The sequence below is a fragment of the Ursus maritimus genome, unplaced genomic scaffold, assembly GCF_017311325.1.
Source record: "Ursus maritimus isolate PB19 unplaced genomic scaffold, ASM1731132v1 scaffold_31, whole genome shotgun sequence".
Classification (NCBI taxonomy): domain Eukaryota; kingdom Metazoa; phylum Chordata; class Mammalia; order Carnivora; family Ursidae; genus Ursus; species Ursus maritimus.
The window spans coordinates 4,184,002-4,199,804 of record NW_024425675.1 but is presented as its reverse complement, the minus strand read 5'-3'; the positions used below and the strand labels follow the sequence as shown (position 1 = coordinate 4,199,804).

At 42.8% G+C, this 15,803-nt stretch overlaps 1 protein-coding gene across 4 annotated transcripts in view; it reads right to left on the bottom strand.

Annotated features, from left to right (window-relative positions):
• The window catches only part of NRP1 (neuropilin 1), a 134,872-nt gene that overhangs the window by 24,420 nt on the left and 94,649 nt on the right, over positions 1 to 15,803 (bottom strand). For all 4 annotated transcript variants that reach the window (XM_040645270.1, XM_008683906.2, XM_008683907.2 and 1 more), the window contains exons 8-10: positions 12,849 to 12,993; positions 5,765 to 6,096; positions 901 to 1,045 (exon numbers count right to left, since the gene is read on the bottom strand). In XM_040645270.1, the coding sequence (XP_040501204.1) occupies positions 901 to 1,045; positions 5,765 to 6,096; positions 12,849 to 12,993 (622 nt within the window). The remainder of the gene's footprint in view (positions 1 to 900; positions 1,046 to 5,764; positions 6,097 to 12,848; positions 12,994 to 15,803) is intronic.

The window sequence follows — 15,803 nt, the reverse complement described above, 5'->3', positions numbered from 1 at the left end:
CTAACCTGAAGAAAGACCTTTATGGGGATGACAAAGCTGGTTACTCATTGATGCCCAAATCTAAGGCAGATGGGAATTCTAATGCACAAAAGCCTTAGATGGTACAATAAACAAACACCGCATTGGTTTTTTCAAACATTCTCTTATTTATTATGTGATAAAAAGGCAGAGCTGTGTGCAGCTCCAAGGTCAGTGTGTGAAATGAATTTGTCCTTGGTATGACTTTCATATGATAAGTTTATGCAGTAATATCCTTCAACGGATCTCACCGCACATTCAGACATACTACCTCATGTAAAGTTTTGTTTCTCTGCAGCAGCCTGAGAAATTCATTCAAGGTAATGCTGGTATTTCGGTCTGTCCAACGCTCCTTCCCACTAGTATGTGATGGTAGTTAACCACTGCAGACAGAACCTTGAAACGGACATAGACGGCTAAGCAATACTAAAAAAGGTCAAAGGAACTGGTGGTGGTTTTCAGGGGTCAAGGGCAAACCCCTTAATGGGTAGAGGGTTTTACTTTGAAGTGAAGGGAATGTTTTGGAACTAGATAGAAGTGGTGGTTGCATAAATAATTGTGACTGTACTAAATGCCACTGAATTGTTCACTTAAAAATAGTCAATTTCATAATATGCAAATTTCACCTCAATAAATTATTTTTTTAAAAAGTCAAAGGAGGCAACCCACAGAATCTGAGGAGAGTTCTGCAAACAACCAATACAAGGCACCGTTGCATGGAGTGTGCTGGAATGCTGAGCCTCACGGACTGGCAGACACAGAGGCAGGATCACCCAGGGGAAAAAGCTAGCAATTTGCAGCAGCACCATGAGGTGCATAAATGCATGAAGAAAGAGATTTAAGAAGTGGGAGACAAGAAGGGACTCTGGAAACTGTAATTACCTTCCACTTCACAGCCCAGCAGTTCCATCCTCAGCCCCAGTCCTCCATGAGTGGCTCTTTCAGGGTAGATCCTGATGAATCGTGTGGAAAGAGGTGGAAAAGTCCGTAGCTCAGGCGTGTCATAGTTGTTGTTGCCTTCAAAAGACTGTGAAGTATGAGAAACACCGTTACTGATAAAACCTCCCTTTTGGCAGAAGAGTCCCTCCATCAGGACTCTTGATAGGGCAGAGAAATAGACCCCATCCCACCACTTCGTAAATGCGTGACACCTCCTCCATAAATGAGGAAGGAAAAAAAAAACTAAAGCTTCTCCAAGAAGTGACAGATGTCATTTCTCAGAAACTTCGGAGCACACACTGAGGCTATCCCAGACGCTGAGGATTTAATGAGACATGTTTTCAATGATAGGCTGATGTGTCTGGGAGAAGTGATACTTCCACCACTTCCTTGAGGTGGAGGAAGATAACTCAGGAAGAGAAGCTGCCATTTTTCAGAGCTATAATAGACACCACATTTTCAACAACGACGCCGGTTACATTCTCTTGAAGGAGCGGGTCCTAGTTTTGCTAAGACCCGTAGAAGGGGGAGGAATTAAACTCCTGAAGTAGGAGATATTAAATTTAATGTCGTGCAAGTACTATTTAGTCAGGAACTGGGGTTATTTCAACCCTCTAAAATTGCTATTTACTGAAGAAGTTCCACCAGTGGGAGGCATTTGTAGATAAAAGACCTTCTCATCTCAGGAAGGTAACAAGGGTCCTGACTGTTGAGTGAGGTCCTGACGCTGGGCTGAATTGCAGTGTGAATGGGCTCCTCTTTTTGAAATACATTCCTAACTTGAAGACACTGTGGCATTCTTCCGGAGTCAGGCCACCCATTGCCGGTGCGGCGACTTGATTATTTTAGTTCTCTTTTTACACTGACAGGAAGGTCAAAATCCTTGAGTGGAATCATAAGAAAATGGAACAATAACTTTTGCAAGAAATAGATAAGCCTTCTTATATCCTCTTCTCTCAACATCATTCTTAATCCTGTTCAGGATGGGAGGTGGGGAAGGGGGATTAGAAAATTGCCTTATCATTAGGAGTGTCTTATTATACACCAAACATTGCACGATATTTACGGGTGCAAGGCATTGTTCTAAGTGCTGGAAATATACAAATTCATTTAATCCTCAAGAGAACTCCATGAGGGAGGTTCTATCATTACCCTCAGCTTTCAGATGAGGCGCAGGGAGGTCGCGTAATGTGCCCGTGGCCATATGTACGGTAAGTGTCAGAGCCAGGGTTCAAACCTAGGCAGTCTTAACTAGTACCCTTCACCACACTGCTCTGAGGTCTCTGCCCTTAGAAATGATCTAGTCTAATCTCATTAAATCCAGGAAACTGAGGTTTATAACCAAGGCCACATATTTAGTTTCCTTAATGTTTCTTTAAATATATTGCAGTTTGGGCTACCAAACCTGGTAGATCAGATTGAGTGGATGGCCAGCCCCAAGTCATGTCAGTCAGGAGTGGGGACCATACCCAACTGCTGCGTCAAGATGTCCTAAACCAGCAAAAGATGTGCTCATTCAGTGGTAGAAATACCAGGGCTAAAAGGGGCACACATAGAAGATAGACAGGTTGGGTCGGCTGCAACATGGCCAGAGGTTCTCTGAGTTCTAGAAGGAAATGAATCGGCCTTTTCCAATTCAGAAAAGCCTCCAGGAATCTAAAAGGACATGGTTGACATAGACCCGCTGCTCCCCCTTAAAGTTTCCTTCTATTATTTACAAGAGTAAATTCACGATTGGGGTTCTGCACTCTTGATAGAACACAGTTGCTTTCAGTCATTGAGAATCTGACATATGTTATTGTTAGGCCCAATTAAGTGTCGTCAGCGAGGTATAATTATGATGAAAACAACATTACGACACATGCCTGTTCTGTTGATGTTAGCACAGCTCCAACAATCATAGGAGGAAAGCGTTTATAGTTACGGAATCTGGGCTCTTCTTCTCATTTTAACTTGAGTAAAGAATTAGCACAATGTAAAAACATTATAAAAGCTGTCGGGGATGAGCTGGGAAGAATATTAGTGGTGAAGAGCCATATGGAGCTGGGCTAACTTTGTTAACATAAGGCTGTTTATGAGATATCTTTGTGTCCTTTTACGAATCATGTTTTAGAAGAAGAGGGCTTTGAGGCTTCAGATCTCCTACCTGCTCCTGAGAAGTCTGGTGAACTCAGAGACTCTGATATACCTGGTCCATCACGTACCACTTGAGGGTAGGAAGTGAGGAGCAAGGTATAGAGGATTTTCAATCCATCAAAGTGCTGTTTTATTCATAAAACCCACTATTCATCCTAGTATTACATAAAAGGTACTTGGCATTCGAAGCCGGTAACCTTCATTTGTAAGTTTAAATATAGTGTGTGTTAAATATCATTGTACAATTCAGTAGTATGGACTGCTCCTAAACTGAAGGTTTTACCCGTGTCCTTTTGCATCTTAAGGATTTTATTGCAGGAGAAGCACATGTTAGGAATCACAGATTAGGCTCTATGTAAATTATTTAGACGTTTTGTGGTTTTAAATATCATAGGAAGATGATAATGATGGATAAAATAATATTTTAGGAGAAAAATCTCACATAGTCATGAATGGAGTTTTTTTGTTGAAATTGAAAACTGTGTGCTGGCTTCCAGGGGAGTTCTCCATGCAATATACTACAATAGAGTGATAGCTTTAGCTTTAGACTTAATTGCAGACGGGATGAGGCATCTTCTCCAAAGCCTACGGTAATTTGTTTTCTTTCTCTCGTAGAACCCTTGTGTTGGGGAACAAACATGTCACAACAGCATCAGCTCCAGGATGCTGCTGACGTGTGGCATATTCTCACTTGGTGATCAAGTCAGAAGGCTCACTACTCCTCAGAAAAGACTGGCTCTTAGGGCACTCCAGTGTCTGATGTTTATTTTACTTTTTCTTTTATCCAAACAAGAGGGGCAGACATAGAAGGGGGAAATGAAATGAACACCAGAAAGAGAGTAGCTGCATGTAGATGAAAAAAAAAAAAAAAAACAACACTGGAAATGTTTTGGAAACCACAAATGAAGCAGGGGTGAGATGGGAGAGAAATTCTTACATTTCCGACAGCATCGTGGCTCTCAGTGGCTCACCACACTGGTGCTGACCACAGCCCATGGGGGACAGACGGTCTCTGCAGAGCCCCACATCTGGACCGAAGGGGAGATGGTGGTGCCGGCGGGCTGTTGTTTCCTGCCTGCCATGCCCTTGGCCTGAGTCACTTATAGCAAGCCACATTCCCACACTCACTTAGAGTGGGAGCAAGGATAACATTCCTGCCAACGGGCTAAGATCTTTTCACAAAAGGAGTAGGTCCTGGGCAAAGCAGGGATGGAAAACCAATTGTGTTGGGCGTGAGAAGTACCATCGGCTGGATACCATTCCCACAGTGCAGACAGAACGGACGGTCTGTGGGTTGTTAATTACTTCATCCTCAAACCAGCTATCAGCCACCCAACATAGTCTTGGGTGTCTCTCCTGGTTGGTGTTGTGTGCTCAGGAAATGCAAATAAGTTTGACCATCAGTCTAACTAAAACATAATCACTAAAGAAGATCTGCTTGGTTCACAAAAAAAATGATACCACGTGTTGTGGTGAATGTTGGAATATCTCCCTTTTCACTGGGTAAAGAACCAACTGTATTTTAAAGGGTTCCAATGTATACAAAACATACTGAAGGGGCGCCTGGGTGGCACAGTCATTAAGCGTCTGCCTTCGGCTCAGGACGTGATCCCGGCGTTATGGGATTGAGCCCCACATCAGGCTCCTCCGCTGGGAGCCTGCTTCTTCCTCTCCCACTCCCCCTGCTTGTGTTCCCTCTCTCGCTGGCTGTCTCCATCTCTGTCGAATAAATAAATAAAATCTTAAAAAAAAAAGCCATACTGAAGCATGATTCATAAAGCCCAAAAGGCAGAAGCAATGACAGGGTCCCTCGGTGGATAAATGGATACACTAAGTGTGGTACACACATACAAGAGAATGTCATTCGGCTTTAAAAAGAAATGGAATCCTGCCACGTGCTACAACTTGAGGACATTGTGTCAAGTAAAATGAGCCGGTCACAAAAGTTCAAATGTTGTATGATCCCACTTATGTGTGGCTCCTGGAGAAGTCAGATTCACAGAGACAGAAAGTGAAATGGTGGTCGCCAGGAGCTGGGGGTCAGGGGATGGGAGTTATCGCTTGGTGGGTCTAGAGTTTGAGTTTTGCGAGATGATGAAGTTCTGGAGATCGGTTGCACAGCAATATGAGTGTACTTAACACCATTGAACTGTACACCTGAAAAGGTTAAGATGGTAAATTTTACGTTATGTGTATTTCACCACAATTGAAATGTAAAAAACAAACCCCAAACAAACAAAAACCAAATAAACAAAAAAAATTTAAAAGACGGAAGGGTGAGAGAAGGGGAAAGGGATTGCGGGGGGTGCTAACAGATTAGAATCTGCAGAGAGCTCCTGAGTTTCTACTGGGTGGCCCTGTCAGCCCCCAGCCCCCCAGCCTCTGGGCCACCCTGTCTCCTGAGTGTTGAGCTTTCCACTGTTCCCTGAGGAAGGAAAGGTGAGCAGCAATGCTATTCTGCGTTGCTCTCAGATATCACGTTCAGCACCTCATTCCTGGCTTCCCTAGGACGGGGGTCTTATGGACACCATCGAACACCTCCACTGATGTCACTGCTTAAAAGAAATACAAAGTTGTACTTCTTCAGGAAAATGCTGGCGGTCCTTGATCTAAGTCAACGACGCAAGAAAGGACCTCCTCCCCAGCAGCCACTCCCGTCCCCGGACCTCACCTTAGCCTTGCGCTTGCTGTCATCCATGATCATTTTCCAGTCTGAGCCATTGTTGCTGTATCCGATCTTGAATTTCCTCATGAACACTTTGTTCTCCCGGTGCTTCCCTCCCTGAATGATGATGCCCCTCACAATCTTCTCTTCCCCCAGGTCCACCTGGAGCCACTCGTTTATGTATGGGTGGGGTGCGGGTGGCAGTGCCCAGCCGGAGCGACTGGTTACCAGACGAATATTTTCAGGCATCCAGTTTCTCTCCCCTTGGTTTGATGCTGTTATCTGGGAGTCAGAGATAAGTCCAGACACCATACCCAACATGCCAGAGCAAGGGTAATCTAAAGGGTGAAATGAAATAGACGACGTGAGATGATTTTCTTCAAGTGTCCGTGCTTAGAAAGAGAATACCACAGATTGAACAGGCACATTGTCTGTACCCGTTCACATACATTTTTAAGTCTCTGGATCTTTTGACATTAAGCCAGAGCTTTTCCTCCCTCAAACCTTTCTCCTAAACTTTCAGAACTCCCCTCCCAGACCCACTTCTAATAAAGAAAATGTTCTATAAGGGCACACACTTCCCCCTTTCTGAGTTCTTCCAAATTTAATGTCAAAGCACTGATGCTTTGTCCCTTTGGTACCCAGAACCTATCCCCAGATCCAGTACGGGCCCGCCCAACAGAGGGTCAGTTTATGATGGGCGGGAGATGTGAAACAGCAGTTTCAACAGCAGGATGCTGTCCTGCCCACCCCTCCTTCTAACCGCATTAGGAGCTTTCCACACAAATCTCCATTGTCATCTCAAATGTACGCTGTCCAAACCCAAATGGTCCTTTTCCCTTGACACTGAATCCCTTTATCAAACTCTATGCTTTAACTGGTGGAACCACCCACCAGCTAGTTAATGCCTAGTCCTTTTATTTATCCCTATTTTACATTTCCGCATTCCTGTTCTGCTACTAAAACCTGTCATGTTTTCGTTAACAACGACAACAACAAAGAAGTGTGTTGGCCCTGCCTTGTGGTCCCCCTCTCCTTTAGCATCATCCTGGTCTGCGCCCCGCTGGCCAGGGTGCTAAATGCTCGCCTGGCTTGTCAGACCCTAGGTGATTCTACACCACCCATTCACTGTTCCTAAACATTTTCTGCAGTATCATTCTTAGGCTCAAAAATCTTCCCTTGCTAAGTAAAATAAGCCAGACACAAAAGGACAAATGCTGTATGATTCCACTGAGATGAGGCACCTGAAACTGTCAAATACATAAAGAGAGGAAGTAGAGTGGTGTTTGCCGGCAGCTGGCGGGAGGCAAGAATGGGGGGATGGAATTGAACGGGTACAGGGTTTCCGTTTGGGATAATGAAAAGCTCTGGAGATGGACAGTGGTGATGGTTGCACAGTAATGTGATTGTACATAATACAACTCAATCGTACCCTTAAAATGGTTAAAACGGTAAATTTTACGTAATGCGTATTTACCACAATAATAAAAGACAGAGCTTTTAGAAATTTAGAAAATCTCGATGGCTCTCCATTATTTATAGGACCATATAAAAAGTCTCTATCCAGCTTTTGAGACCTTCATTTTGGTTTCACACTGTTTATCTAATTTTATTTCCTCTTACTGACAGTATATTCCAGCTAATCCATTTTCTTCTCTAATCCTCATCATGGCTTTGTTCAAAATGTTCCTGCTGCTCCTTACCCTCCTGTGGACAGAAGCAAGGTCTGCTAAAACCTTAGAACCCAACCTCAGACTCTTCATGGAAACTTCTCAAACCACGCTAGCCTTTATTCTAAAGTCTCCCTTCTCAGAAATATGATTACACGTGCGAAAAGTAGCACAGAGTATCGCGTTAAACGGTTCTCTCCTTGTTTTTAAGACTGGTCATCTTGTATCCACAGCTAGATTATAAATTCCTCAAAGGCAAGGAACAGCATCAGATCTTTCCATATCTTCTACAGCAGCCCAAGTAACTTCTGAGCATAAGAAGAGTATCGATCATTGATTAATTGCTTGGCGACTTAATAACAAACTGTTCAATCATTCTCCTTTCAAAACTGTGCACCTCAATCAAGGACATGCATAGGAACGATAAGCTATTTTTCTTTGAAATAACTCAATTCTGCATAATATAATCAAAATTTAGTTTAAAAATATAACCATCCCAAGCGAGAGGCATGTATGTAATGCAATTAAACTGTGTCCATGTTATCGGCTGCCCTTGAGTGAATTACTCAGAGACTTTCTACATGAGTTGTGCATTTCAGGTCCTGTCGTTTCTTTAGTCAAGCATTCAGTCCTGGCTTATCTAGGAATTATGCTTGTGCTGGCGACCAAGCCTGCCAGGCCTTCCAGATCAGGGCTTTGCAAAGCCTCTCCTCATTTACCCCTTTTGCCAGAGGCAAGTAGAATAAAGCACTTCCTTGTGGTGAGATGGAGGGAGGCTTTCTCTCATTCTCTTCTCTCCATGAGAAAGTCCCCATTATCTTGCCCTTCCCACTATCTAAACCACTAAAAATCTTGAGCTGTTTTCAAATGCTAAAATTTTCCCCATCTTTCCAACTAGGTGTGGTTTTCCTTTTCTGAGACTTTTTATTAGCACTTGATCCATATTCCGTTCCTTGAATTGCTGTTATTTGCCTCCCCAGATTTTAAATTCTTTGAGGACATGAACCGAGTCATATCTAAAAATTTACTATGACTCCTTGAGCCCTGCTTTCTCTATGGTATTTGCTTAACAAATATTTGTTGAATGAATCAACTTATTAACACAATAAAGGCAGCTGTCATTTTTTGTCAAGCACCCCTTCCTGTAATTCAGTCACTATTTGCTCCAGGCTGGGATCTGGAAACCAAGAATAAACTCAATGGGGATAAAAAAAAAAAAATTATAAAAAGTATTTTACTGAGGGTCTATGAAATTACAGTTCTAAAAATAGAAGTCACATTTTTGGTCACTGTGGTCACACCTGACTGATTCAAAATCAGCCTTTATAAGGAAAATGTTTAGCTGGTAATAAGTACCAGATGTTACCATCTGGAGAAAAACACAATTAACCTGAATATTGTAAGGAGAGCACAACCTTTACCAGATTAATGTCCTTTCTCTAATGCAGACTTGGCTAGGGCACAGTTTACACATCCAGAAACCATGTGATGCCCAGCCCCCATTCAGCCAACATATCCACAGCACAGTTAGATACTCATCCCTTCTATAAGCCTGCCTCATCCAAAAAGAACAATGAAGAGGCACCTTGATTTGCCTTTGATGAAAAATTATGTGACTCACTTTTAGCAATGATTAGGAAAAAACTTATATTAGCATTTCAAGGTCTGAATGAGATGCTAGGATCTGGTTCTATTCTTCCATAGCAGGCTGGCTCAGATGTGCCTGGCTCCATGTCAAATCCTTTGGAAGTAGTGTTGCCAAATTTAGCAAACAAACAATCAAAGAAAAACAACAAAGCAAGAAGCAGGGTGGCAAACTAAATTAGAATTTAAAACAAGGAATAATTTTTTTAGTATAAGTATGTCCCAAATACTGCATGAGATATACTTGTACTAAAAATGATTTGTCACTTATCTGAATCAAATTTAACTGGACATTCTGTATTTTACTTAGCAATTCTGTTTGGATAGCTTTAAAGAAATCCTAGATAGAAAGGAGAGTTGAGTTCTGTGGTAGGGAATTAAGGTAGTTCTTTTCATTGAAAATATTTTATAGTAAAATCTCTGTACTCAGTTTTAACAGGAAAACTGAGATATACTGGTAAATGAAATACTTAGTTTCCAAGAATGAGAAGGAGATAGCTGCATTTGATGGGTGAAACGGAATGAGCATAATTTAATCTTCCCATGATGACTCAGGGTATTGCAGTGCCTGAGGTCACCCTTGCAAACTTTGGCTAACATAGGAGCACACTGATATGTGCAGAAGCGGCCGTTAAGAGACTTCTGGTGAACAAACACAAGTTAACAGAGTTTGCAGTATGTTCTCATACATCAAGCAGTAACTCTCCAGGGTTATTTTCCTCAATATCCATATTTGCCAAAACGATGAAGCCTGTTTTGTCAAAATAATGATAATGCTCCTTTGTTAATCACCTATAAAGCAGAATGGTTTGTCCCAATCTTATTTTTTAAATATCTTTCTATGGTGACACCTACTCTAGACTCTGGATTTTCTAGGATTATTGTATTTTCAAAAAAAATAATTTCTGAATACAAAAATTAGGTGAAAACTTAAGGGCTCTGGAGACTTTGGAAGTCAAGTGATGCATTCACAGGGTAACTTTTAAATTCAATAGTTTTTGTTTGTTTTAATCTAGTTTGAGTTAGGACTTGACAACCCAAGAGGAGAGGGTGATATTTTGAAATTCAGTCATTGTTTGTGGATAGAACTGCAATTCATTCATTCATTCACTCATTCATTCATTCATTCAATAAGTGTGTTGAGCACGTGTTATGGTCCAAGCATACAGGACACAATAGAAAATAAGGCAAACATGGCCCCTGCTTTCACGGGTCTTCCAGCTCAGCAGGGACGCTGAAGCCTTGTTTCTCTTGCATCTGCTTCGGCAACCAAGAAGAAAACATGGATACCATTGTCTCCTCAGAGGCTCTGCTTGCTAGGACTTGTTCTAGTCTCTCTTCATTGAACACCACCCACGCCCTCTGTCATTTGCTGGGTACCTTTTAGTGAGCATTTACTCTAAGCCGAGTGTGTTATATTCGTTCAATTTAATCTTCACTACAGCTGAATTAAGGTCAATCTTACTGACCAGGAAATGGAGGTCAGAGGGACGAAATGTCTTGTCCACGGTCACACATTCACCAAGTGGCCGGTCCAGAGTGAGGCCTGGGTAGATGTGTGCACCCCTTCTGTCCACGTGACTATCATTATAACATACTGCCTTCTCCAAAAACCTGACTTGGTCAATTATTTGGAGACTGTAGCCACTGTACTAGAGAGGAGTATCTAAAATATATCAGGGGTCATGATAAAGAGACTAGCATTAGCACTCTGAGCCTAAAAGCAGTATCTTTTGGGGGGAACAAATAACTCCTTAAAACGATTGTAAAATAAAATATGTGTGAATATAAGAATATGCTGTTTTAGACATCGATGTTTAAATACATAGGTCATTTAACTAGTCCTTTAATATGTAACATTAAGTCATGTAACATTTTTATTTTAAAAATCCAATACACTATTCATCTTCTTCACATGTGAAGACTCCTATGCCTAGAATGAACTCTCAGGGATATCCTTGTGAAAATGGAAAGGGGCAGTTCAAGTGAATGTTTTATTTAACTAAAAGGAGCCCCTCAGGAGTCCAAGTTCAGATCAACACGTTTGGAGTCACGAAGTTACTTCTTCCTCTTCCTCTTCCCCTTCTTCTTCTTCTTCTTCCTCTTCTTCTTCTTCTTCTTCTTCTTCTTCCTCTTCTTCTTCTTCTTCTTCTTTTTCTTTTTTTGGTACAGTGACATGAAATTAGAAATGAGCCAGAAATTTTGACCCTGACCTCAAATGGCCTTGTTTCTATGAATTTATGGGTAGCTTCTCAAATTTGTAATGCTCTGAACATTACCTAGAACTTTTCCTCACGTAAGTGCTGATCACAAATAAAGCCGAGGTTATATCTAACTTTCCAATGTTCCTTCTTCCTCCAAACCTCTCTCCACCCAATTCCTGCCTCCAAGGCCTTGAACTTTCTAAGTCTTGAGATCTAAGAATCAGATGTCAGTTTTTACTTTCCAACATGGACTCTCCTATAAACTAGTATAGTTTTTTTTTTTCTCTTTAGTTTTTTTCTCACGCTGCTTTTCTCCAAATGGCTTGCAATTTTGTTGAAAACTGCCCAGGTGGGTGTTTTTCCCCACCTCCAAAATCAGTGTTTTTCTTCTCTAGACATAATTATACTAAAGAGGATAAAAATAAAAGCAATAGTGATGGCATTCATGGAAGAAGAGATTAAACGCCCTAACTATGTACACTAACATAATATTAAAAGATAGTTCAGAGACTTTTAAAATTTATTCACTTCTAATGACGTTTCAGTGAATCAGTTACTGATTCTGTTTAACTTTTAAACTTACTTTGAAGGTTACGTTGTATTGCTTTTTTTTTTTTAAATGAAACTTTTGCAATGTATTTACTTAAATGGAAAGGAATTCTGGTGCGACTGCTCTTCGAATACTTCAGAATACAGCAGGGTTCACGGGAAGGTCAGTGGACAAGTCATAGCTGCATTGATTGCCGCAGGACTACAGCGAGAATAACAGTCATGACCGTTTTTTTTACTTCTAGCTCTGCCCTGCCTGGCCTACCTTTTTAGTCACTTAATGCCTCCCTAGTGCACCTTCTTCATCTCTCAAATGAGTAGAATCCCTCTACTTACATCAGTTTAACAGAAACCTCGAAAGTCCTATTCATGTCAGAAGAAACACACAAAAAACTAGAAGCGTGAACAGATTGATTTCTAGTGTTAGTATATGCTTTCCACGGAGGATGGATAGATACTGAGACACAGAGTTGTCAGGGGAGTTAGTGAGTAAAGCCGTTAAACTCCTCCTTGATCTTGGCTGACACAGCCACCTGTAGCCTTCAAAATTAAAAAGATAAAGTGATGGAGAGCACGTCATGTAATAATTTTTAATTGTAAAACTACTGAGCACCTTGTCGGTGGGCCGTGCGCCCAGGAAATGGGGACAGAAGCTCGGTGCTCGCCTACATGGAGCTTGCGGTCTAGTGGGAAGGCGTCACTTTAACAAACACCGGCCACACGCCGGGCTGTGCTGAGGGCTTTAGACCCTCGAGCCAATCCACTATCCCAACAACCCTGCATGGAGTCCACTGTCATGACTGTTTCCTAGGTGAGATAGCTAAGGCTTTGAAAGATAGTCAATTCCCTCCCCAAATAAGCTAGTGAGGGGGTACCAACAGGACTTAAAGTCAGATCTGTCTAAATCCAAAGGACATACTATTAGCCACCAAATGAAAATGACCACATTTGTATAAAATAACTCTGCCCATATTTAAAAGTTTACATAAGTCAAAATGAGGCAATGTTCAAGCTGGAGCTTACCTGTGATCTTGCAACCGTATACTTCAAACCTCATAGATATGCCAGTTTCCCAAGTCACAGGTTTGATTCGGACAAATCGAGTTATGAGTGGTTTAGGGAAAACTCCAAACACAACATCTGTGGGGTTGGTGTTTCCCTGAAAGATCTATATAGAAAAAGAAAATGCCTTTTAACAACAGACTCTTTAGATTTAAGACGAATGCAAAATTATGTTTTCACAAATGCCTATAAAATTATTTACAACTTCAGCATTGTCTATCAAGGTTGAGGCGGCATTAAAACCTTGTCATGTTATTTTTTCAAATGAGAGCAATCAGAAAAAATCACGTGTAATACAGAATGTTGTCCTAATCATCTATTCAATTTTCTCTGAGCCTAGAACCTCCAAAAACACTATTAGAAAGGCAACATTTGTTAAAGGCTACATGCTACTATCTAAAAAGGTTGGAAATCATTAACTTCATCATAAGGACCTACAGAATACTACAGACATTTCACGGGAACCCACACTACTTTCCCAGGAATCCCCAGAAGGAGTAATTTTGGAGTTCAGTGTAGGGTCTGGCTTTTTGAAAATTCTAGGTTCTATTCCCAGCTACAGCACTGGGGCAAGCAGCTTCCCCCCTTTTAACTCCATTTCTTGATGGAAAATCGTATCCCTGACGTTAATTAATAACTTCCATCTTTTTTTGAGTTGTTGGTAAAAATCATGTGTTAGTGGTCAAAATCAAAACCGAATTATAAATGCTACGCAACTGGAAATCAGCTTTTCCAGGGCTCCTGCCTCTAGTTTTAAACATGAGTCATTTTATTCTAAGAAAGATGAGGCACATAACTGCAACTGTAGTTATGTGCCAGTCACGAACGAGTTTCCCACAAGGATCTGCCGGGCCACGCTGCCTGGGCATGACGCCACAGCCCTGCTCTCCAGCAAGATCTCTGAGGAGTGGAGACTGTTGGCCATGCTGGAACACTCTGGCGCTAGAACTGCCTCCGGAGGAGCCGAAAGCCTCCATTCCTCTGGCTTTTCCTTCAGCTCTGCTCTGGGGAGACCCCACATAGAAGTAAAAGCCACGGGCGCTCTGCTTCTCACCCAGCCTAGCTGCGCCATATTCCTGTTAGGTCGTGTCCCTGGGGTGTGACTGGGCCCGTCAGAGGCCTGGAGATTCCTCCCCACCTTTCCAAGTAAGTTCTCAGAGGAGGACCACAGTTTCCCAGGGCTCATCCTTCCCCTGGGAGAAAAGACTTCTAAAAGTCAGGGTGATGTTTTTGCTTCATTTGGCTTAAGTGGCCTGCACGACGGAAGGTGGTCAAATGCGTTACAAAGTTGGCTGTTAGCCTGATCCCTCTCCAGAGACGGTTTAATATCATAATTTATCCTAGCCTGTGATGGCCTTTAGATTTCTGTCCTACTTCAGCAAATCTCGCTGGGAAACAGTCTGTGTGGGAGCATTTTTGTGTGACAAAGAGTAATGGGTAGCTGCCGGCGGGAGTAGAGTCCCAAACCGTAACGCTTGAAGGGTCACCAAGTCCACTTCAGGGAGAGACCGGCCGCCAGTTTAGGGGGCTGCGTGCTCCAGCAGAGGCTGGGGGTGAACTCTGGCTCACACCGAGGGAACCTCACGTCTGCTGAAAACCTCGGCAGTGCACACGTTCCATTCCACGCAAAGAGGACAGCTGGAGTTGTCTTGAGAAGCTCCTGCCAGCTCTCCCTGAAGAAAGCAGGGAAGAGGGTAGAGGGCAGTGTCGGAGAGACCCCAAAGTACAGGGAAAGGAGGGTGCGCAACAATATCGAGACTTCAGGTGGGTGTTCAGACCGCATTTAGCTTCGACGGATGTGCTCAGACGCCACACCTCCATCTTTGCTGAATCCTTCTTTATTCTGTCTGCCTCACCCTGGAAGCCCTTCTGTTGCCAGGATGCTCCAGATACGGGCCTAGCCGTGTGCATTGTCAGACACCCCTCAGAACCTGGGAGTGCTCCCTGACCCCCGCCTCTGGGCCACGCGGATGACCAATGGCCAGCAGCTGACGAGGATGTGTCGGGGAAGCCCCACTCATGTTTTAAAGAAACGGCCTGAAGGCCTGAGGTCAGCTCTCCTTGCTCTCTCTGGATTCTTTTGTTCGTTGGTCTGTCCTTGGCATCAGGGTTTTGTTTGTTTGTTTGAAACCAAGGCATGTCTTCCAAAAAATACTTCAAGAGTAAGTCATGAAACTTAGCGTCAAAACGTACTTGCTAAAGCTTCACAAGTGTTGGCTGTGAGGGTTTCTCTTCCCCAGATGGAGGACTGGTTCTGTGTCCGCCAGGGCTAGACAGTGGCCTTGAACTTGCTGTCCATAGGAGTTTCCTCCCACAGAGCAGCTCTCCACATATCTACTTTCATCTTGTCCGCCCTCAGTAATCAAAGGGAATTAACTGTTCTCTCACTTCACACTCAGGAGGCTTTTCTTAGTTCCAGACCCAGGAGGAGAAAACCAGGCCACATATGCGCAGAAGAGAGACAAAGACCTGTTAATTGGCCTCTTCCCAAACTCAGAATTTCAAGTTACCTAGATCTTTGCTACTATCCTTATCAATTCCATGCCTTTCTACTCGGCTTCAGGGCCAGCTTTTAATTTGGGGGAAACGGCGAATATGACTTCTCAGACATCTTTTGATTAGTAAATCAGAGCAAGCGGAACTTCAAATAAACAGGCAGACTGAGAACATCTCAGTTCCAAATGATTTGGTGCAGGGCGCCCAGGGCGGGGCCTGGCTGGTGCGGCCTCTTTGGTTAAGAGTGGTGAGGTGGTCCCGTCCGTCGTCTGTGTGATCTGGGGGAACACTGTGAACTGCCTCTGGGTCGATTCGTTCTCACAGAAGCAGCCAAACACACTTGTAAATTAGTTTGTGAGCCGCAGAGGGTAGATGAAAAGGAGTTTTCTAAAAGCAGCCCATTACTGAGAGGAAGAAAGA